At 44.3% G+C, this 24,132-nt stretch overlaps 1 protein-coding gene across 4 annotated transcripts in view; it reads right to left on the reverse strand.

Annotated features, from left to right (window-relative positions):
• Ccdc150 (coiled-coil domain containing 150) overlaps positions 1-24,132 on the reverse strand; it is a 74,028-nt gene that overhangs the window by 26,236 nt on the left and 23,660 nt on the right. For 2 of the 4 annotated variants that reach the window (XM_075956009.1, XM_075956008.1), the window contains 8 exons: positions 22,841-22,933; positions 19,986-20,093; positions 18,192-18,316; positions 17,802-17,979; positions 16,500-16,568; positions 12,854-12,967; positions 6,417-6,500; positions 4,103-4,210 (listed from right to left, as the gene is read on the reverse strand). In XM_075956009.1, the coding sequence (XP_075812124.1) occupies positions 4,103-4,210; positions 6,417-6,500; positions 12,854-12,967; positions 16,500-16,568; positions 17,802-17,979; positions 18,192-18,316; positions 19,986-20,093; positions 22,841-22,933 (879 nt within the window). Of the gene's footprint in view, positions 1-2,748; positions 3,076-3,623; positions 3,687-4,102; positions 4,211-6,416; positions 6,501-12,853; positions 12,968-16,499; positions 16,569-17,801; positions 17,980-18,191; positions 18,317-19,985; positions 20,094-22,840; positions 22,934-24,132 lie in introns of those variants that run through there. The other 2 variants (XM_075956007.1, XM_075956010.1) reach the window with 2 other exon arrangements.

Here is a 24,132-nt window from a genome sequence, read left to right on the forward strand (position 1 = left end):
ACAGTCAGACAGACCAGCGAAATAAAACAGAGGACCGAGAAATTAACACGGAGCATCGTCAGACACACGCACTGACGAAGATACAAGAGTCTTCAATCAGTGGCGCTGGGAAAGCAGGGTTGACACCCGCTAAGGAGAGAGAGGAGATCCAGACAGCTGACTCCCAGTGGCCGGTGAGCTCATGGGCCCTAGAGAGAGACCACCACCGGCATTTCATTATCCAGAATAGTTTCTAATTATATTCTAAATAGTCATCACCCGGATAAGTGAGGACCTCTCCTCTCATCAAGCAATATCTTTACAGTAGACAGAGACCCGACAGAAACCCACATCTGGTCAAAGCGCAGGTAACAGTTATTGTGGGGTGCCAACCCCAAGTGACACATCTGTAACCCAACTCCTATAGCTAACGCTCCAGGAACATCGCAGAGGAGGCAGAAGAGCCCAGGAGCCACCGCATCTGCTGTGGGATCCATAGTGCCTTCTAAACACGAGACTGGACTTGGGCACTGTGGTCACCTAAAGAAGAACCGCACAATGACAATACTGGTTGACGTGACAAAGTGCATGGGGGGTCTCAGAAAGCTCCACTCCTAGATGAAGATAGAGCCCATTCGTGGCTATTGAGAAAGAGAATCGGTCTTCTCCAGAGTAGATCCCCTTGAAAAGTTCTGCAATACTAAGCAGTCAGTGCTAAACACGCGCACACACAAGCAACACTAAATGGACTCACAAGGCCGTGTTTATCAAGCATATGTAATAATGATAATTAAAGAAGAGGTCATGAATTCGGGAGAAAGTGGTAATGGAGGCACAGGAGGAGTTGGCAGGAAAGAGGGAAGGTAAAAAAAATGTAAACAGTACTCAGCACACATTTCCAAAACAATTATATTTAAATAAAAATAAAGACTAACAAGTGCATGTACCTGTGTGCACATATGCATGCGCAGGCGCGCGCGCGCACACACACACACACACACACACACACACACACACACACGGCATGGGGATAGGGCTGGAAGGTTGGCTCAGCAGGAAAAAGTACTAACAAGCCTTTGGACCTGGACCTGTATTAGGCCCTAGGCAGGACCCACAGGGTAGAAGAGAACTTTCTCCTGCAATTTGTCCTCGGCCCTTCACGTGTGTATCACGGCATGTACTCTCCCCTCCCCTGCCCCACACAATAAAAAAATATCGCCACAGGCAAGAACTTTATGAGAAGGACTCACTCCAGTAGCTCAGAAATAATCCCAAGAGCTGGCACACAGGGCTGTGAGCCATCAAAATGCTTCAGTACAGCACAGGAACCATCCTGGAGTGACAGTACACAAAATGAGAGGAAAGCCTTCCAACTATAGCAATGACAGGGACTTAATATTTAGAATTCATGGGGATTCAAAATAATTAAACGATAAAACCCCAAATCATTTGATGACTATATGGACAAATGCATTGAACACACAGTTCTTCAAAGAAGAAGTAAAAATGGCAACAAGTGTGTGAAAAACTACTCACACCCTCAGTCATCACAGAAGGCGAGCTGAAGCTTCCGTAAGTTTGCATCTCCCCCAGTCAGAGTGTTCGTTACCAGGAGAAATGGTAGCGAGCCCTGGGCGAGGATGCAGCCCCATGAAACCCTTCCCTGCTAGTGGGGATGGGAACCCATGCGCCCACTACGGAAAGAGAAATGGTAGCGAGCCCTGGGCAAGGATGCAGCCCCATGAAACCCTTCCCTGCTAGTGGGGATGGGAACCCGTGCACCCACTGCGGAAAGAGAAATGGTAGCGAGCCCTGGGCGAGGATGCGGCCCCATGAAACCCTTCCCTGCTAGTGGGGATGGGAACCCGTGCACCCACTACGGAAAGAGAAATGGTAGCGAGCCCTGGGCGAGGATGCGGCCTCATGAAACCCTTCCCTGCTAGTGGGGATGGGAACCCGTGCGCCCACTGCGGAAAGCAGCGTGGATGCTCTACCGCTCCTATGGAACAAGCCTTTTCTTGGGTCCACAATCAGCTCCCAAATCATGACATGGAAACCTTTCTTTAGTTATGAATGCTCATCCTTATTTTATGCTCGTTTCTTGATAATTCTTATAACTTAACCCGTTTCTCTTCATCTACATTTTTGCCTTGGGATTTCTTTTCTTTTAACTTTCTTGCTGTATATCTATCTTACTTTCCTGCTGTCTCATGTCTGGCTGACTGGTGGCTGCCTAGCTTCTGGCCCCAGGAATATCCCTGTCTTTCTCCTTTCTTCTCTCTTTGTTCTTTCTTCTTTCTCAATCCTACATTTCTCCTCCTACTTATTATCTCTGCCTGCCAGCTCCACCTGTCCTTTCTCTGACCAGCTATTGGCCATTCAGCTCTTTATTAAACCAAAAGGACGCCTTAGGCAGGCTGGGTGAAACATCAACACATCTTTACACGGGTAAACAATGCAGCAGAAACAAATGTAACAGTATTATTTTCACTTTGCTTAGTTCAAATAATATTCCACAACACTCCTGACTGCACACATGAAGAAATCTAAGCAAGCAACAGAGAAACATAAACATGCACATCCATAATACTGAGGCAGTATTCATGATAGCAAGATGTGGAACCAGCCCACATTCCCATAACAGATGAATAGGTAAAGAAAATGTGATGTGTGCGTTACTCTAATCAATGTGTTTAGATTGTTCCTGTGCTCTAAGTTATTCAATAAGCCTGAAATCTCCTTAAGATTCAATGTGTGTTCTTCACTTACCGAATCTTGTTTAAGTAGACTTGACGACTCCTCACTGGGTAAGGGTCTTGAGGCGAGAATGTCTATTTTGCCTTCTAGCCTTCCTTCCATGGTTTTAATGGCATTTAAAAGAGTCTTCAGAGAGATTCTGGTGTCTCCAATCTCCTGAGACATTCTCATAGAAGGCAAGGTAGGTGCAAAACTCACTCGCCGTGTTGGGCTCTGGTTAACAGTGGGCAGGGCAACTGCCGGAGCTCGCTCCTTTACATTACCGGCGTAAAGCCGCGAGCCTTCCAGGGACTTAGAAGACGTGGGTCTCTCTGGAGATTTCCTTCTTCTTGGAGGCATCACCAGTCACAAGTAACAGAATCTAGTAAACCTAAGACCTAGTTTTCAAGGAGTACCCGCTCAGTAAGAGAAACGGCAGAATGTCCCAGAGGAACCTGGAAATTATTCTTTGGCGTCGAGGATGAAAAGACCACACTGGTGTTCAGGATCTAGTAAAGACGCAGGCCATAGCCCGAGCTTCCTAAGCGTTCATCTACTGAGGGCCTCTTTACAACTTTGTGATCTCGCCATTCATCAGCAGATCAGTTGCTTAGAAGCCCTGGGCATTCCATTTGGACATTCCAGCACCATGGTTATCGGGGGTATGGGTACACAAAAGTCACAGACATGGAACCTTCTGTCTATACTGAGAGTTAAAGACTTTTATACACTGATCTAAGTTATATATACAGTAGACTTGTAATCACCAAACCGAACTGCTTTCTTTTAGTAAGATGTTCATGGGTTAAGTTCTTTACTAAACACGTTCTATATTTTGCTTGCTTAACTCTTTTATGTGATCTACAACAGGTACCATGCTGACAAACAAGTCCCTCTGCTGCCAATACCTCTTTGAGGTGAGCTTCTGTCTGCTGCAGATATGCCTTGCTGGCACTCAGTTCTGAGTTTGCCTACAATTCAAAAAACAAAGACAACCTGTTCCTCACATTTGCCAAAAGATGTTAAGGATTGAACTACAAAACCTATGAGCTTATGGAAGCCATAAACATCTTTCACAGCAATGCTGCTTCTTATGAGTGGCCGTGGAACAACCTATTTTCTTCCGAGAGGCATACCTTTCTATTCTGCAATAAATTTCAACTAATGCTACACTCATAAACCCCAAGCACACTGAGCATCCTAACTCTTGCGGGAGGCATCTCTATGGCCCCTCTCTGTCTCCACGGCAGCACTTAAGCTGAGTGAGAGAAAGCGTTCTCCTTCCCAGGACCGTTTCCGGGGAGGTGGGGAGGAAGGCACAGGCCACGCCGTCCCACTGCAGCACAGAGCGCACCTGAGGACGGCTGGCCCTGCAGATGCATCATACCTGAGCGTGTTTGACCTCCAGAGCCTTGTTCCGTTTGTGCAGATGGTCGTTCTGCAGCTTGGTCTCAGCCAAAGAGTGCAGTTGTTCTTCCAGCTGTTTGACTTTTGTCTACAAGGGAAATAGGAGAACAATGAGGAAAGCCTGCTCTTCGAGGGGAAATTTAAAAAAATTAGAGAACACGCGAAACTTGAAAAAAAAATCCTACACTTTTCTAATCTTGCAAACAGTTCTTTCTGAACTCGCTGCTGCAAGCAGGCTACAGCTGTGGAAATGTGCCAAGACGACACATCTGGCTTCTACGGCCAAAGGGAAATCCATGAGGACATGATTCCGGACGAAACAGTGAGAGTCCTGTAGATAAATCTCAATTCTCAGTGAATTGTGGTACCTGGCATTCAAAACCCTTTCTGAGTGTGGATAATTAGAAGTGTCAGTCTACAAAAAAATAAATGATAGCCTTTTGTTTTGCTCAAAGAAAACTAGAAAAGTTGAATAAGTAAAATTCTCACATGTTGAGCTGAATTTAACATGAACTCCCAATGCCAGGCATGATGGTACAGACCTGCTAGGAATTCTTAAATAAAATGACTATTTCATGGGATAAAAACAGTTTAGACTCTGTCCTTAGGGCTTGTCATGCTGTAGCCACCAAGAAACAGTGACGTGTCCTGAACCTGCTGGTAGCATACTGCCATCAAAGACACTTCATCTTCGGAGTTTCCCATTTGGTGGAAATTCTTAGAATATTTAAAGTTGGAAAGAACACGGGAGCGGCGGTCAGAAGCAAATGAACCCTGGTCCCTCAGGCCTGGTGACTGCGTGAGCCTTAAAACCATTCCATGAGCAGCTTCCTCAGGAAATCTGGGGACGCTCACACTGTTTCAACTGGTCAGTACACTAAATAATACTGTTAACACTATGTAAATTATGAGAGACAAAAAACTTAACGTGTTTACACTGTAACAAATATCCGTTCATCACATTTCCCAGATATTTGTAGCAGACACTGAAACTGCCCTAAGTTAGGACGTATCTCATTCACAGCTTGAAAGGTGCTTCAGAGTTACAGTGGCCAGTGTTTGATTCCACCGAGAACGGAAGCCAGGATGGTTCCGTAAGCAGTACTCCCAGCGAGTACCGCCCAGCCTGCCTCCCAGCCCTGGGCCTCATGTCTGCTAACTTCAGTATGAGGGAGGGGTGAACACTGACGGTTGGCACACCTAGTGCGAGATTGCTCACCACAGCAGCTGTCCAGACCTAAGCCTCGGGGCCTCATTTCTTACTGCCTAGTCCAGCTGTCCTCATGTATGACTACACGAGCCATCTGGGGAGCATCTTGACTGTTGAGAGAGGATCTTACAGCTCAGGCTGGCCTCACCATTCGCCTACCTCTTCCCCATGAGCGCTTGGACTATAGGGGTACTCGATCGTGCCTGGCGCCAACTGGGGAGCTTTACAAAGTATTAACTCTGCGACTTAAATTCTGATCTAATTCCTTTTGCTGGGATTACAGTCATGGGGAATTTTTCATCTTATGTATCATGGAAAGATTTAAGCATGCAGAAAGCTTGAACGATCTTCCTGTGAATATGACCCTCTCCACCACTCTAAGGCCCACTACTATTATTACTGATATTATTATTATTATTACTTATCACATATACTTCTCTCCTATGGGTCCTCTAATCTACTTTTTCCAATTGGATATATTTCAAAAGGAATGGTAACTACGCATCTCCCATTGCTGGGATTTTTTTAAAAAAAAAATCCCATCAGATTCTAATGTGTAAGGAAGACTTAGAACTCACAAACTGGCGGTTAGAGTTTCCACTGGTGTTGGTCTAAGGGAGGCTCAGCATCATCAGGGGCAGGCTTCCTACTGTGTGGAAACATGGTGACAACGCTGGCAGGACCGACAGCTCAGTGCCCTGGCGGTCACACACACATCTTGTCACACTCTCAGGACAAGCAGACTCAAAACTGTGGCCACAAGGCCAGCTTCATTCATTGTCAAAGACCAGGCTACAAACATTCCCCAAGCCCACAATGCCCAGCTCTCTTGTTCTCACGGCCACGCACAAATGGCTGCAATAAGGCTCCAGACGGCCACAGAGCGGGCTGTGGCCCCATCATCATACGGCTGGTCTGTGGGCAGCAGACATTTGGGTGCTAACGAAGAAATAAACGTAGGGAGGTTCAGAGGCTACAGAGCTAGCAAATGACAGAGCTACGTTTTCTAAAGTTCGACAAGATTTAATCCAACAATTACTATTTTAAACATCAGACAAAATCTGAAGATAGGTAATTCTCATACCTGGAGTTTCCCCTTTTCATAGGCCAGTTTATTCTTACTCTCAGTAATTTTTTCCAAGGCCTTTTCCACTTTCTGTTGAGCAAACTGATAAAGCAAACACATAGAGAGTTGTCTTTTACCTACAACGTGATTAGCATTCCCCGTTAAAACAGGCATTAACCCCCTCGCCATTTCCACAGGAGCAGCATCACATTTACCTGCAGCTTACTCCGCCCCTACGGCCGCCCCTGGACAACACAGCATTTCGCCTACAGGCACCACGCACGGAGCCCACTGATGAGATCAGATACGAAGCCTTAAGAGTTCCAGAGTGTGCTGCCGTTTGTGCGGCCATCTTTGCTGCTTGTTTCTGATTTCCCAATTAATCCTGTGTAGATATGTCCCAATCCAGACGTGGCGAGCTATGATAGTGACTGTGAGTCACTTGAAGAGGACTGAGCAGTTTTTAAGAACAATGACCACACCTCTTCACCTTTAGCTACCACAGCTTAAAAGGGCCTCTCAGACACTGAACATAATAAATACTTGTTGCTGAAGACACCACATACTTCGGACACACCAATGGAAAGATTTGGCTGGATCTACATGGGAAAGCTTCCTGCGGTTTAGCTTTATGAGAGTATCAAAAAGTACGATGTAAGCTGCCAAGAAGGGGAAGCAATAAACAGTCATATCCACATGTGAAGCCTATGAACTGTAATAATGAACATCACGGCAAGCTAGCCCTAAAGGTATGAGTGGCGCCCATATCATGGTAGTAACCAACAACAGTCTACTGGATTTACAGCCCACTATTGGGGGAAATCACGCCTGGTACTAGAAACCTAGACAGCAAACAGACCTAGAGAGGTCATGGATTCTAGAAACATTACCACCAGTTTACTAGACCTGCGTAATTCCTAACTACATTCTAAAACTTAGCATTGTAGCAACAAATGAGCCTAGTTCTCACCCCCCATCAGAGAAGCTTCTCCTTACAGCAAACAGAGACTCTTACAGAGAGCTACAACTGGCTGTAAGCAGAGGCCAATGGATGTGGGGGATTCCAGACACAATGTACAATACAACTGCTATATTTAAGACTCAAAGAACATCACAGAAGAGGGGCTCAACGGTTGTAAGAGAACATGACAGTCCGTTTGAAGATTATGTTTCCTAGAAATGACATGGAAGCTGTACCCATAATACCTCAGCAATATGGCTGCCTAAATAAGACCTCAACAATGACAATATCAATAGAGATATTAACTCATAAGGGGGAATCTCATGGGACCCCACCCCTAAACAAAGAACTGCAGACAACTAATGATTACCGGGAAGGGGACGATTACCAGGAAAATGTCCCCTAAGTGGTCATCAACTGATGCAGAGACAGTCCTGAAACCAAATACAGACACAAGAAAAAGATGCAGCAGGTTATGTTTACATGTGTGTATACATACATATACATACACACATATGTATATATAAAATAAAAGAAAAAGAAGTCATCCATTTGAGAGGCTGTGAGGGTGGAATGGGAGGGGTTTGAGGGGAAGAAAGGGAAGGGAAGGAATGACGTAATTATATTTTAATTTTTTTAAAAGTTAATAAAAATGTTAGGTGCTTATTTAAACTTCTGCTTACGGGTTATTAGGTAGTCCATGCGCTTTAAATAATGGAAGAATATAGATTAACATTACCCAAATAAGTCAACACCTGATTTGTGGGGACCACAAATCAGATCAGTGTTTGCTGAGATAACCTTGGCATTATCATAAAGACTATTGAAACAAAAACTGGAGAATTACTTAACAAAGAGCATACAAAGAAGAATGATAGTTTCTGTTAGAATATATATATATATATTTACTCACAAAAGTTTTAGTTTTTAATCTGTTAGAATATATAGTTTTGGCACCCAGAAACAACAGTACATATACTCTAAATGTTATCTCTATCGACTGGTGAGAGATTATACTACAAGTTACCTATTAATAGGGATTTTAAGCCCCAAAGAACAAAAATGCATTGCTAGCATTGACTAACAGTAGTTTTAATGAGAGTGCAAAACCCATCTAACAAATCCTGAGATCTCAGCTTCTCAGCTCAGGCTCACATGTCCCACTGGAAAACCTCCCTGGTGCTTTGATGGGAAAGCTTCCAGGTAGAGACAGAACTCAGCCCATGACCGAGATGAAAGCTACCACTGTGAGACCTTAAACAACAAGAGTAAGAAGAACAGGAAAGAATCAATACTGACCAAAAGTAATAAGATCTACCAAAATCTCTAGGAGGAAGAGGCGCAGACCGGACTGTGGCAGTGGGTTCAGGAATTCAAGGAGGTAGATGTGGTCTTCCCGACAGTTAGACAAACCAAGCAGAGGTCTGAACAATACGCACAGGACATGACTGAATATTTAGTCTTGGAGCTGGTGTAAGATCGGACCAGGAGTCACAGCTAATGGGTCTCTGTAGGAGCCATGGAAATATACAGTATATGGCAATTGATAATTCAGATGTCCACCCACCAGAGGAGTGACTCTGTTGGAGGTCGATCCTGTCCAGGCAAGGCCTGCAGCACCATTGCTCTGGAAACTGTTGCTCATATTTGCTAAGGCGGCTTGGTGTCTCCCCAATACCTGCACTGTAGTGTGCAATCTCCTGTGATGTGTATATGTAGTCTTCCCAATACCTGCGCTGTAGTGTGCAATCTCCTGTGATGTGAATATGTAGTTCTTCCCGATACCTGCACTGTAGTGTGCAATCTCCTGTGATGTGTATATGTAGTTCTTCCTGATACCTGCACTGTAGTGTGCAATCTCCTGTGATGTGTATATGTAGTCTTCCCAATACCTGCGCTGTAGTGTGCAATCTCCTGTGATGTGTATATGTAGTCTTCCCAATACCTGCGCTGTAGTGTGCAATCTCCTGTGATGTGTATATGTAGTCTTCCCAATACCTGCACTGTAGTGTGCAATCTCCTGTGATGTGAATATGTAGTTCTTCCCAATACCTGCACTGTAGTGTGCAATCTCCTGTGATGTGTATATGTAGTTCTTCCTGATACCTGCACTGTAGTGTGCAATCTCCTGTGATGTGTATATGTAGTTCTTCCTGATACCTGCACTGTAGTGTGCAATCTCCTGTGATGTGTATATGTAGTTCTTCCTGATACCTGCACTGTAGTGTGCAATCTCCTGTGATGTGTATATGTAGTCTTCCCAATACCTGCGCTGTAGTGTGCAATCTCCTGTGATGTGTATATGTAGTCTTCCCAATACCTGCGCTGTAGTGTGCAATCTCCTGTGATGTGTATATGTAGTCTTCCCAATACCTGCGCTGTAGTGTGCAATCTCCTGTGATGTGTATATGTAGTTCTTCCTGATACCTGCACTGTAGTGTGCAATCTCCTGTGATGTGTATATGTAGTTCTTCCCAATACCTGCACTGTAGTGTGCAATCTCCTGTGATGTGTATATGTAGTTCTTCCCGATACCTGCACTGTAGTGTGCAATCTCCTGTGATGTGTATATGTAGTTCTTCCCAATACCTGCACTGTAGTGTGCAATCTCCTGTGATGTGTATATGTAGTTCTTCCCGATACCTGCACTGTAGTGTGCAATCTCCTGTGATGTGTATATGTAGTCTTCCCAATACCTGCGCTGTAGTGTGCAATCTCCTGTGATGTGTATATGTAGTTCTTCCCAATACCTGCACTGTAGTGTGCAATCTCCTGTGACGTGTATATGTAGTTCTTCCTGATACCTGCACTGTAGTGTGCAATCTCCTGTGATGTGTATATGTAGTCTTCCCAATACCTGCACTGTAGTGTGCAATCTCCTGTGATGTGTATATGTAGTCTTCCCAATACCTGCACTGTAGTGTGCAATCTCCTGTGATGTGTATATGTAGTCTTCCCAATACCTGCGCTGTAGTGTGCAATCTCCTGTGATGTGTATATGTAGTCTTCCCAATACCTGCGCTGTAGTGTGCAATCTCCTGTGATGTGTATATGTAGTCTTCCCAATACCTGCACTGTAGTGTGCAATCTCCTGTGATGTGAATATGTAGTTCTTCCCAATACCTGCACTGTAGTGTGCAATCTCCTGTGATGTGAATATGTAGTTCTTCCTGATACCTGCACTGTAGTGTGCAATCTCCTGTGATGTGTATATGTAGTTCTTCCCAATACCTGCACTGTAGTGTGCAATCTCCTGTGATGTGTATATGTAGTTCTTCCCAATACCTGCACTGTAGTGTGCAATCTCCTGTGATGTGTATATGTAGTTCTTCCCGATACCTGCACTGTAGTGTGCAATCTCCTGTGATGTGTATATGTAGTTCTTCCCAATACCTGCACTGTAGTGTGCAATCTCCTGTGATGTGTATATGTAGTTCTTCCTGATACCTGCACTGTAGTGTGCAATCTCCTGTGATGTGTATATGTAGTTCTTCCCGATACCTGCACTGTAGTGTGCAATCTCCTGTGATGTGTATATGTAGTTCTTCCTGATACCTGCACTGTAGTGTGCAATCTCCTGTGATGTGTATATGTAGTTCTTCCTGATACCTGCACTGTAGTGTGCAATCTCCTGTGATGTGTATATGTAGTTCTTCCTGATACCTGCACTGTAGTGTGCAATCTCCTGTCATGTGTATATGTAGTTCTTCCTGATACCTGCACTGTAGTGTGCAATCTCCTGTGATGTGTATATGTAGTTCTTCCTGATACCTGCACTGTAGTGTGCAATCTCCTGTGATGTGTATATGTAGTCTCCCCAATACCTGCACTGTAGTGTGCAATCTCCTGTGATGTGTATATGTAGTTCTTCCTGATACCTGCACTGTAGTGTGCAATCTCCTGTGATGTGAATATGTAGTTCTTCCCAATACCTGCACTGTAGTGTGCAATCTCCTGTGATGTGAATATGTAGTTCTTCCCAATACCTGCACTGTAGTGTGCATACTCCTGTGACGGGTATATGTCATCTCACGATTGCATCTCAATCTTATGGGCACAAATATCTGTGGGTGGTCAGGAGGATGACCTTTCATTAAAGTGCATGATTTTGATATAACTGCATCTTCATTACTAGATCTATTTGCCCCACGTGGACACTTGAAAGCCTGCTTTGGTCTTTGGCTCAGACTAACTGCGCACAATCAGCTCACTTTCACCTCAGAGCAAGTTCAAACTGGACTAAAGGCTTTCTGGAAATGGACCCTAAGTTTAAAACCTTACAGCTGTGCACGACATCAGTCACAGGTGTCCAACCAGGCTGCCACACAAAGCACCCTAAGGAGAGCAGGCCAATTCTTCGCTTGCCACATCTAGCTATGGACCCTGTGTCTCTGGGTTCTGATTACAGTCTTACTCCTGAAACCTTGACACCTTTGTGCCGCCATGGTGAATGGCTCGGCTACCTATTGCTTACCCTAGGAAGGCGCTTTTTGACCAATGAGAGATAACTCTTGTAACTTTTTTCATTGCTTCAAGGCTCCTGTAAAAAAGGAGTTTCTAGGCTAGAGGAGAGGAAGCTATAAAGAATTAAAATTAGAACAAGAAAATCAGAAGACAGGCAGAAGAATAAAGAGACTTGTAGGGAACAGTATGAATGTACGAGAATTCATTTGCCCTCAGATACCCCCCAAAAAAAGTTTCTTATACTTTCTATAGCGCCCAGTCTGAATACTGAAGGGATCCTTGGGGCAGGACCCCAGTGGCCTTGATGGGTCTCGTTACCCCAACAGGCACTGGCAGACTTCCCATTGCCCACAAGAGCCCAGAACCTAAGAATTTAAAATACGCTAAAACTATCTGCTCCATGCTTCACATGCGTTAACTTAATCCCAGCACCTTTTGTAGCGATGGTGTTACTATCCTCATTCTGAGAGGTCATGAGGCTGAGGCTCTGAGGGATTAAATGTCATCTCGGGCATAGGCAAAACCGAAAGCAAGGCAGCCCGGCTCAAAAGTCATAAAAACATGAAAAGATTTAGGTTTAGTCCATGTAATTCTTCAGAGTGGAAGTAATACGAAGTTTAATCTTAGACTGAAAGGGACATTACGGTATTCTGTAAAAATCTAAGCACCGTTTTGTATGCTCTCAAACAGTATTAATCATACTCCAGATGGTCAAATACATAAGAAAAGTATTAGCTTCTTAGCAGAATCTCTGTAAGTCCTCTTCACTTGGAGATGCTGTAGGAGCTAACAGCAAGTATTTGGAATGCACTGACCTGGTCCAACAGCTTTCAGAAATCACACTTATTACTGGCTGCTTAATGGAGGGAAAGAACAGGTGCGAAAAATACAAGATTCTTTCTTATAATTTATGTAAAAGGAAGTATTTTAATACATCAGGTACATTTGTGCTTGTCAGTACTTCAGATCACTGTGACAATCATTCACAGCTGTCTTAACTCCTCCTATAGACTGACCTTTTTATACCCACCCCATGGTAGTCAGCCGTGACTCTCTGATGCTCCAGGGAAGCCATTTTGTCTGTCAGGTGCTTATTCTCTTCCAGTAGAGTCTGTAGGTTTTGGTTCAATAAGTTTATGTCTGCCTTTGAAAACAAAAGGAGAAAAAACTATTTTAAATAAAAAATTTATTTTAGAATAGCAGCTGAGCTGAAAATTGGGAGGCAGCCGCAGCCTCTACGTGTGTTTCCCTTCCCAAAGAGTGGGGGCTTTGATGAGTCTGATAGCTCTAGGATGTTTAAAACAAGTTGTTTTTTTTCAACTTTTTTTCAACTGTTTTTATTGAAAAATAAATTTCGTGTATCTTATAGTCTGATCATACTTTTCCCCTCCCCCAACTTCTCCCAGATCTTCTCCACCCACGCGTCTCCATTCCCTTTCTCTCTTTAAAGAACAAAACCCAAGAAACACACACACAAATGCCCACAAGAACACAAGTGAAAATAAGCAAGCAGAAGATCAATAGACAACAAATGCCCAAACAATGCATAAAGAGGCAAGCAGCCTACAAAATACCACTGAGTGTTTTGTGCAGGCCATCTGTTCCTGCGCATGGGCCCCCATCCTGAAGAGTGGTGAGTGCACCCAGTGAGACTGCTTTGGAGAAAACGGATTTTTCCTTTTCCAGAAGATATCGATTGCACACGGCTTCTTGGCTAAGGGTGGGAAGCCCATGTCCACTTGCCCCCTCACGGCTGGGACCCCGTCGGCTTGAACCTGTGCAGGTCTGTGCATGCTGCCGGTCTCTGTGGGAGCCTACCCTCTGGTTCTTACTGTCTCTGTCGCTCCTCTAGTCATTATTGGGAGAACTAGGTAATTCAGTTTAACTGGTAGTTATGCCCTGTCTAGTATCTGGTATTTATTTGTTTATCAGTTTCAGCTTGTGTACAGAGATGCAAAAATCTTCGACAAAATACTGCCAAAATTAACTAACCTAGGAATATACAAAATGAAAATAAGAGGTAAGTGAAGTTTACTTTGATAGCATATACTATTTACTACCAGTTTAATTTACCAAATCAATAGATAAGCCATATGACCATGTCAATAAAAATATTCATTTTTAAAACTCTATGACTTTAAAAAACTCACATAAAAGTTATAGACACATACTAGGGAGTGTCTGCCGAGAAAGCAGGCCAGAGCCTGAAACCTATGCTGGTCCAGGTGCCAGTCTGGGACCCCTGAGGGAACAGGTCTGAACCAGAGACTTCTGGGACTGGGTGTGAATCAGCGATATCTGATAAGGGAACTAACAGATGTTATGATTCAAATGGACATAACAGATATCTATAGAACATTCCATTCAACATAGAAGAATATACCTTCTTCTCAGCACCTCATGGACCCTTCTCAAAAACTGACTACATACTAGGTAACAAAGCAAAAAATTGGAGTACAGACCTAAACAGAGAACTCTCAACAGAGGAATCTAAAATGGCTGAAAGACACTTAAGGAAATGTTCAACAATCTTAAGTCATCAGAGATATGCAAATCAAAACAACTCTGAGAGTCCATCTTACACCTATAAGAATGGCCAAGATCAAAAACACTGATGATAACTTATGCTGGGGAGGTTGTGGGGAAAAGGGAACACTCTTGCATTGCTGGTGTTGAGTGCAAGCTGGTACAGCCCCTTTACTGGGAAGACCCGCCCCCATTGGTTCTCCAATACCAAGGGGTCAGCCTTGAAATTATATACATACCAGTAACAGCATATGAACTGATCAGGTTGTGTTCACAGATTTATGTAAGTCAATATTTACACATACTTGTAACAACAATGAAAAAGGTCATGCATTTGAGAGAGAGCAAGGAGGGGCTTTATGGGAGAGGTTGAAGGTAAGAAAGGGAGGGAAGAAGTGTCATTATATTTTAACTTCAAAAATAAAAAAATATTAATGAAATTATCCTAAAGCTAATAGGAAGCCTATTTAATTGTAAGAGTTTAATTATAAGCTCAGAGTTTCAAAGTGGCAAAAAGAAGACACATAACCAAGGAAACATATCAGGAAGTCTACAATGAGATATAAACATCTATGGCCAACTCATTTTCAACAAAAGTACCAACATGGTCCAAAGGAAAAAGTGGAGTTTATCAAAAGATGTAAGCAGAGGTGACATCAGTGACGTGGGAGAAGCAAGGCCCTTCAAAGCTTCTTTCTCACAGAGGCACAAGAGTCCCAATGAACTTCAAGCTAACAGAGGTGACCCATGCGATTCTTGTTACAGGGAACAGCTGAAACTAGAAGGGCGAGGCTCTCGTTGTGTCTACCTTCCTGAAATCTCAGGGGACTTAAGGAGTATATGGAGATGAATAAAAATGAAGAAACATCACAACTGAACCTATGCATGCAGTGAAGCCAGTTTAGAGAGGGAAATTCATTCCTGAAAACATCTAGATTGTTAAAAAGGAACATCTCTTGGTTGTGGGTCTAGTCTTTAGTGGCCGAGCCATCACTCCAGTCCAAAAGGAATGTTTCTTAAATCAATATCCCAAGCTTATCTTAAACTAGAAATCAAAGAACAAGTTAAACACAAAGCAAACAGTAGGCCAGAACAAATACTGGTGCACAAATGAAATAAAGCACAGGAAAAGCACAGAAGACAAAAGCTGGACTAGCCAAGGACAGAGAAGACACAAACCACCAGACAGTCGTGAAATAGAGACCATCACTTCTGTTCTTATAGAGACAACGACGCAGGACTATTCCAGACAAGTGTGTGCGAGCAAGTTCAACACCCTAGACTGAATGGGCACACTCCTAGAAAGAACCAATCTGTTGAAACTGATTCCAAAGAAAACCAGAATTAAAAGCCCCGAAAAGGAAATGAGAAAGGAGTCAGAAATTCAGAAAAGACCTTCTACAGGAGGTGGAGTCAGTGATGATGTCCCACAGAGGAGTGTATGACAGGACAGCTCCACTGGTCAGTGCGCCAAGGATGCTCAGGGAAGAACTGACAGGAGCCCCTCAAGAGACAGTTAGCCAAAAAAGTGAAGAGAAGAAACAGTTACAAATTATTTTAAGAGGCTAATATTATCTTGACACCAAAACCAAAGTTAACACAAGAAAAATAAAATCATAGGAGCTGGAGAGATGGCTCAGAGGTTAAGAGCATTGCCTGCTCTTCCAAAGGTCCTGAGTTCAATTCCCAGCAACCACATGGTGGCTCACAACCATCTGTAACGGGGTCTGATGCCTTCTTCTGGCCTGCAGTCACACACAGACAGAATATTGTATACAAAGTAAATAAATATTAAAAAAAAAGAAAAAGAAAATCATAGAACAATATCTCTTGTGAATACAGATTTTATTTATTTATTTGTGTGTGTGTGTGTGTGTGAGCAATCACCCCTTTGCCTTCTCCAGACCCAGGGGACTTCTGGCTGAAGTACCAGTGAACTCTAGGGCAGAACCAGTGATGGCTTACAGAGGCAAACCCCATAAGACCAACAAGCAACACCCCTAGAAAGCACTAGAAGGCCCTAAGTGACACTGGCTTTGTGCCATCTTGATCAGTACAATCATCCCACTCGTTAAATACACTGATATCGTAGGCGGCAACACAAAAAGGATCAAAAGAAAACGGAAACATCAAATATAAAACCAAAATACCTTGCTTTTAGCTAATTCCTTTTCCAAACTGCATTTTTCTTTGGCTACTTCCTTTTCTGTTTTATTGACCTGCCCAGGTGAGAAAAAGAAGTGGATGTTTAGAAGACACAGGGCCTACAATAGCAGATGGCAGCATCCTACAGGTCAGTTAGTACCCACACTGCAGAGGTAGCACGTCCTCTCAGAAAGGGGTCAACGGCATGTCTAGGAGGTGGAGCAGACTTCACCAGGGACAGGTCTGCATGTCAGATCCTGCAGCTTTCCACCCAACTAGAAGACAGTCTGGGAACTAGAAGACAGTCTGGGACTTTTAACTCTCACCCTCCTGTTTCCTTCGGAGAAATGGTTTTTTAAGTTTGACCCCGTAACCAACAGGAGGACTGTGAGCTATCAGTTCACACTACTGCTGCTGGAAGGGCACACTGTACTGTTTGGCAAAGGCTACTTTACATGCTGAAGAATGCACACGTGTTAGCGGGCAACTCAGAGCATTGGAGCTCAGCTTGACTCCTGCTCTCGCTTCTGCAGTAGATACAGCTGTGAATCACCATTCTATACCCTGCCCAGGATGGAGTCTGCTCCCACCTCCTGCTGCTCCTCACCCAGGAGGGAGTCTGCTCCCCTCCTCCCTCTGCTCCTCACCCAGGATGGAGTCTGCTTCCCTCCTCCCTCTGCTCCTCACCCAGGAGGGAGTCTGCTCCCACCTCCTGCTGCTCCTCACCCAGGATGGAGTCTGCTCCCCTCCTCCTGCTGCTCCTCACCCAGGATGGAGTCTGCTCCCCTCCTCCCTCTGCTCCTCACCCAGGATGGAGTCTGCTCCCCTCCTCCTGCTGCTCCTCACCCAGGATAGAGTCTGCTCCCCTCCTCCTGCTGCTCCCCACCTAGGGGGGAGTCTGCTCCCCTCTTCCTGCTGCTCCTCACCCAGGAGGGAGTCTGCTCCCCTCCTCCCTCTGCTCCTCACCCAGGATGGAGTCTGCTTCCCTCCTCCCTCTGCTCCTCACCCAGGATGGAGTCTGCTCCCCTCCTCCTGCTGCTCCCCACCTAGGGGGGAGTCTGCTCCCCTCTTCCTGCTGCTCCTCACCCAGGAGGGAGTCTGCTCCCCTCCTCCTGCTGCTCCTCACCCAGGATGGAGTCTGCTTCCCTCCTCCCTCTGCTCCTCACCCAGGATGGAGTCTGCTCCCCTCCTCCTGCTGCTCCTCACCCAGGATGGAGTCTGCTTCCCTCCTCCCTCTGCTCCTCACCCAGGATGGAGTCTGCTCCCCACCTCTCTGTACCTCACCTAGGGGGGAGTCTGCTCCCCACCTCCTGCTGAAACCTTTCATTCTTCTCTAGTAGAGACTTCTTCTCCTGCACCGATGCTTCCAGCTCGCCCCGCAGTCTCGCAATGGTTGATTCCAGAAGTTCTTTCTGTACCACTGTCCTCTTCTCGGCCTCCTTTGCTTTCTGGAGACACTGACCGTGCTCAAGAATCAAATGGTCTCTGGAAGAAGAGAAGGAAGGGCCATCAAGTCCTGCTGGCCCAGAGGCTAAATCTCCTTAAGGGAACATGACTCCTGTCTGCCAACAGTTCCCACCGTGTTCTAGCAGACTAGCTCCTCAAGGTTGGCTCAGAAAGGTGAGCTTAGACATTCCCACTAAGGACAAGAAGCAGAAATGAGGACCGAAAGGTGCACGTGGCGCTGGCTGGCTTACAGGTGTGTCTGGAGCTGGGCTTTATCATTCTGGACGGTTTGGAGTTTGCCGGTGATGCTGGCGTGGGCTGCGTCTAAAAGCAGATTTTGCTCCTGAAATGTCTCTGTGATCATCTTCTGCTCCACCTGAGAGAGTAGTAAAAGCTGAGATGCTATTTGACCGGTAACGTTCAGAGTCGCGGTTCAAAGACACTGTGCCCACTCCAAGACTTGCTTCTTTTCACAAACGAAGCCTTTGATAAGATAGTTTGAGAACCCGGCCCTCTCTTTGGCTACAGTTCTGTTATTTTACGGGTCTACCAAACAAAGATGAAGACATATTTACCAGCCCTGAAAATATGTCGTGAAACTATAAATGTCAATATAGTTTCAAAAATGAAATCTACATTAAAATACTTCAGTATCTTAACATTTTTTCTTACTTTGAAATATGAAACAATATAAACATCTATACATAGCAGATGAAAGGATCTTCCCATCTCTATCTTCTCCTTCCCTCCGAGTAGCGTCAGTTTGCTGGGAAAGCTGTTCTGGGCAGTTGGTGTGAACTCTCTAAGGCTCGCTCTTGTGTTGCACTAGACCGTGGCACCAATGGGACTAGTGGTTATTTGGTGCCTTTCTCTGGTTTACCATTTTCTAATTAGCAGCACTTCTATCTGCAATCCATAATAGTTTTGCAAGCCTTGAATGCATTAATAATTACTTATTAATTATTTTATTTAACCTTTTATTGGAAAAATAAGGATAAAGATGTAGCAACTATAATAATCAGGGACTGTAACGTATGTAAAATCCTTAATATCATACTTGTATATGTAAAGAAAGTAAGCAAACCAACATTCTCTCTCTCTTTCTCTCTCTCTCTCTCTCTCTCTCTCTCTCTCTCTCTCTCTCTCTCTCTCTCTAACACACACACACACACACACACACACACGCTACTACTACTTAGCATCCAAGGACCAGAATTTGAAAATTTTGTGTTTTGATTAGGATGACCAAGTTTCGTGGTGAAAGGTAATCTTAACAAAGAAAGAAGCAGAATTTCAAATAGCTGGGGTCAATGTCAAGAATATTCTTAGAATACTATAAACAAAATAGAACGTCACCGATGTTTGGTGGAAAATAAGCCTTGAGACTCAGTTTTAAATGTATACCATCCCTAGGGGCTATAGAGACGGCTAAGTGATTAAGAGGACCCAGGTGTGGCTCCCAGACACCTACACGGTGGCTCGCTACCACCCACAACTCCAGTGTGAGGGGATCTAATGCTCTCTGCTGAAATATGGCCACCAGGCACACACACGGTGCACATACAGACACACATGCAAGCCAAACACTCTCACACACAAAACAGCTTAGTCTAAAAACTTCTTTTAAAACTACACATCATTATTATGCAAATACTAGAACAGATGTCTTTTCCTAAAATCATGGACTTTTAGGAATAAAGCGTTAAACACCACAGAACTGCAAGGCCTTTGCAAATCAGCCCTTTGCAAAAAGGAAGAAACTACTAATCACAGAATAACAACTGGGCCCCAACGGCAGCCTGCAACCCAGAACTCTGTAGCCTGAGGCAGAAGGATTGTAAACTCGAGACCAGCCTGATGGGCTCATACTAAGATCCTGCTGGAACCATCAATCAGACAAAACAAGGGAAGGAAAGGAGTGCTGGCAGAAGCTGTAATTCTGGCATCCTGGAGGGAGAACCAGCAGGATCACAAGTCAAGGTCTTCTTAGCTCAGACTGAACTTGAGGCCAGACAAATGAGACCGTTTTGAGTGCGGAAGGATACCTGCTGAGTAGCACGGTGTTCAGCAACAATCCTGGCATTTTCCAGCTTTACAATCTGAAGCATGCTGGTTAGCTCTGAACACTTTCTGGAAAGCTGGTCATTCAAAACCTAAGACAGCAAAGACAGCAAGTCATAAGCCTTTCTAATACTCCACTTATATATTCTGTTTAATGATTTCACAGTACCCGCTGAGCCTAACTTAGCTAACACATCATCAGTTAATACTTCATTAGCTTGAAAACTACTTTCAAAGACATCCCTATGCGTTACTGATCATGGAAGACCCAGAGAGAGCAAGAACAACACCGGCTTTTGCCTCTGTTCTTTGTTGCCCACCATAACAAAACAATAAGATCCGATTGCTAAAGACGCTGCTCACTTTGGACGTAGAACACAGCAAAATCAACCATGAACTGAACAGGAAACTCTCTCCCTGTTAGCTGGCTTTCATGCTGCCAGAAGGAGCTAAGCAGCCAGCTAGGGAAGCAAAGGTCAATGGCTTTCCCAGCACTGAATCTCGACTGCTACAATACGGATCTGTTAGCAGGATATGCCTGCTGATGCAACTGGGCCATAGCTGCTACAGAAGTGACCGACTGTTTCCTGATTGGATAAATCTGCTCTATGGGAGGGATTTCAGGCCTGGAACTATAAGCCTGGTTTAAAGTTCCTGACAGGGAAATAATGGGCCCTAGGAGGAAACCTACTGTTGTTTTGCTAAATGCTCATGCGATCAATTACATTCTAAATATTTAGGTTTAGACCCACAGGCTTGTGCTGCTCTCGACCTTGGTCCGGGAAGCTTGTGTTTGCAGCCGATAGCAGTTAATGAAGAGAATGGTAACTTAAGGTACCAAGTATAAGAGACTACAGCGCTATGCTGTCAATCTCTATCCACCGCCCACAGCTCACAGACCTCTGCAGAAGAGGGAAGGGCGAATGTAAGGGCCAGCAGGGGACGTGGAGGAAAAGGTGTGAAGTGCTGACCTCAGCGCAGGGTATGGCCATCGCCCAGCTCAGCAGAGGTGCCATAGCATCCGCACATCAGCAGCTCAAGATGGAGCCAGTCGGGAGCTACTGAAAGTAGGTGGTACTGGAGGAGGGCCATCAGGCCTTTGGGGGTGTGGCTGCTGGAGGAGGGCCATCAGGCCTTTGGGGGTGTGGCTGCTGCTAGCTGGGGTGGGAGCACAGGGAGAACTGGTGGGAGGGGCTGACTGGTAGGGGCGGGGCCCAGAAGGAGGGCTAAGGAGGGCGGAGTGGTCTGTACCAAGCCACTGACTTTAGTCCCGGCACGCCTGAGGCAACTGGCTTTTCACTCAGCTCACAATTCTGAATACAAGTCAAAGAGAACATTCTAAAGAACGGACTCTCAGTGCCAGTGTCTAGCTGACAACACAGAAAAATCATCCCCAGAATTTTATCAACCACCCTGAGAACTACTTGCCCAATAACACAAAATATTCTTCTCACCACCAACGATAATACTTACAAAAGCAAAACACAGGTTTTTAATCTCACAAGATTAATCCTTCAGAACACAACCCCTGTGCATCCTACCCGGATGATTCTCTCACACAAAATTCACATTTTTTCCAGGGTCTGGATTAGTCTTGGGGCTTTAAGCACGTAAATGACTTGCCCCACACTGTGCTATACCTCTGCCCCAGTTCCAGACACCCAGATTCTTGTGGCACATATATACTTGAATTATTGTTTGTTAAGGTGACATTGTTTGCTGTTTTCTGAGACTGGCTGACCATGCTTTCTCAGTAGCTGAAGAGGGCCTTGGACTTCTAGTCCTCCTGACTGTAGAGTGTGGGCTCACAGATGAGCACCGCCATATCTGGCTGTGGATTGTGTGCTGAGTAAAAAAAAATCTCACTGCGGATAAGGACACATTGCTGAAAATAAAATCGCTAATGTGTTCATAACCAAATTCCCTAAACCCAAATAAAACAAAGAACAAGAAGGAAAAACCTCCTCTGCCACTTTGCTGGCTGAGTTAGCAGACCTTTCTGGGTGCCAGCTTCCTTAGCTTCAAATGATGAGTCACAGTTGCCAGGGTTATAATGTTAGGAGTGCAAGGTGCTTAGAGCTGGGCCCAGAATGTGAAAGGGCTTCAGCAAGAGTTCACTTGAGTAAGAAACAGTAGTGACTGTTTTATAAAGGGATATTCTTTTCATTCTATTTCATTTTACTGTAAAGCACAGCGGCACAGAGACACTGATGCCATCAAATCAAATTGCACCCACAGGAAAGTTATGTCAGGTGATGAGCAGTTCACCGGGCTCTGTGAAATAGAGCACCAGTGTGTGTACTGTCTTCAGCATTTGTTCACGTATGGATACCTTACAGAAAACGATCATGCATACACAAATCCCAACCCCGAATCTAACAAGCATTTGTATGTTCCCACTGTACTAGGTGATGCGGATCACACTGGAAAACTTCAGTCTACAGCCCTTGCTATGGAGCTCCTTAGACCAGCACCGCAGAGGGCAGGGAAATCCGATGGTTGATCTTGTCCAGACGTTTAGGGTCCCCATGGAAACAGACCTCTACGCGTGTCTGTGGGAGATCTTCTAGATGAAGTTAACTGAGACCCATATGAGGTGTGTCTGAGGTTCCGGAGTGGATGAGAGGGGAAGGCAGGCGCAATGTGACCTTGAGCTTCTGTGGTCATGACCTCCCACCCAAAATGTAGCTAATTTGATAATGGTTCATAGATGAAGCTGATCTTACAAAAATAGAAAGCTAGGGGAAAGAGATGATATGAATTTATATAACCAAGATTTATCTTGGTTCCTTAATAAAACAAATTAACCTCTGAGAGGGGGGGGGAGGCGAAGATTCACCTGTGCCTTTTCTGACGTATCTCGAAGGGACAGCATCTCGGATTTCAAGTATGTGTTCTCATCACGCTCCTTCTTCAGACACACTTGTGTACTCTGTGGAAGGATGAAAGGGGTTGTTCTCTTGTACACACGGGCAGGATACTGTGCGCATCGCTGTGTGCACGCAGGTGCGCAGAGACGTCCCAACAGCCAAGGAGTCCTTCAGAATCTTGCTCAACTAAAATTGCCTAAATTTCCATGGCTCGGGTATTTTTATTTTTGTGTATTTCAGAACACCGAAGCTGTTGCTTTCTAGCCTGCGTAACAAGGATTAATGTTTACTTGCCCAAGTGAAACTGATCACGAAGTAAATACATAATTCCACAGAAAATGTATGAGAAGAAAAAAAATACTCTATTAAAGAAAATATCGTTTTGTTTCTTAAAATTATTTCTTTTATTCTTTGAGATTATAATTGCATCATTTCCCCTCCCCTTTCCTCCCTCCAAACCTGCCCAAATAACCTTCCTTGTTCATTTTCAAATTTATGGCCTCTTTTTAAATTGTTTTATATATATATAATGTATAATATATATATAATGTATATATATATATATATCTCCATCCTTTTGTTTTAAAACCTCTGTGTTATGCTAACAAATGGAGGTACATACAGATAATGTAATAATGTTTAACACTAAAATTAAGCTATCAAGACATAAAAACATACAAAGGAAATTTAAATATTTATTAAGCTGAAGAAGCCGATCTAAAATGTTCTATTTATAATCCCAGTTATATGATATTCTGAGGAGGGTAGATCAATGGTTAATAAGGTTGGGAAGAAGAGGACTGAACATGTCTGCAATTCAGAGGACTTCAGGGAAGTGACTCTCCCTAAATCCAAGGAATGAACCCTAATTGCATTACTGACTTGATTAAAATAGACACTAATGTTGATTCATCTAGAACAATCCTGTGTTCCAGTGGGAGACGCTGACACCTTAAGAAGTAGTGGGCTGGAGAGATGGCTCAGCAGTTAAGAGCGTTGCCTGCCCTTCCAAAGGTCCTGAGTTCAGTTCCCAGCAACCACACGGTGGCTCACAGCCATTTGTAATGGGGTCTGGTGCCCTCTTCTGGCCAGCAGGCATACATGCAGATAGAATACTGAGAATACTGTATACATAATAAATAAATAGATTTTAAAAAAAAGAAGTAGGGGGTACATAGGAAATCTATATACTTTATGTTCTGTGTGGTGGGGAGTGTAAAATCGCTCTGAAAGTTATGATTTATTTTTAAAGACTTCATTA

The sequence above is a fragment of the Microtus pennsylvanicus genome, chromosome 22, assembly GCF_037038515.1.
Source record: "Microtus pennsylvanicus isolate mMicPen1 chromosome 22, mMicPen1.hap1, whole genome shotgun sequence".
Lineage (NCBI taxonomy): Eukaryota > Metazoa > Chordata > Mammalia > Rodentia > Cricetidae > Microtus > Microtus pennsylvanicus.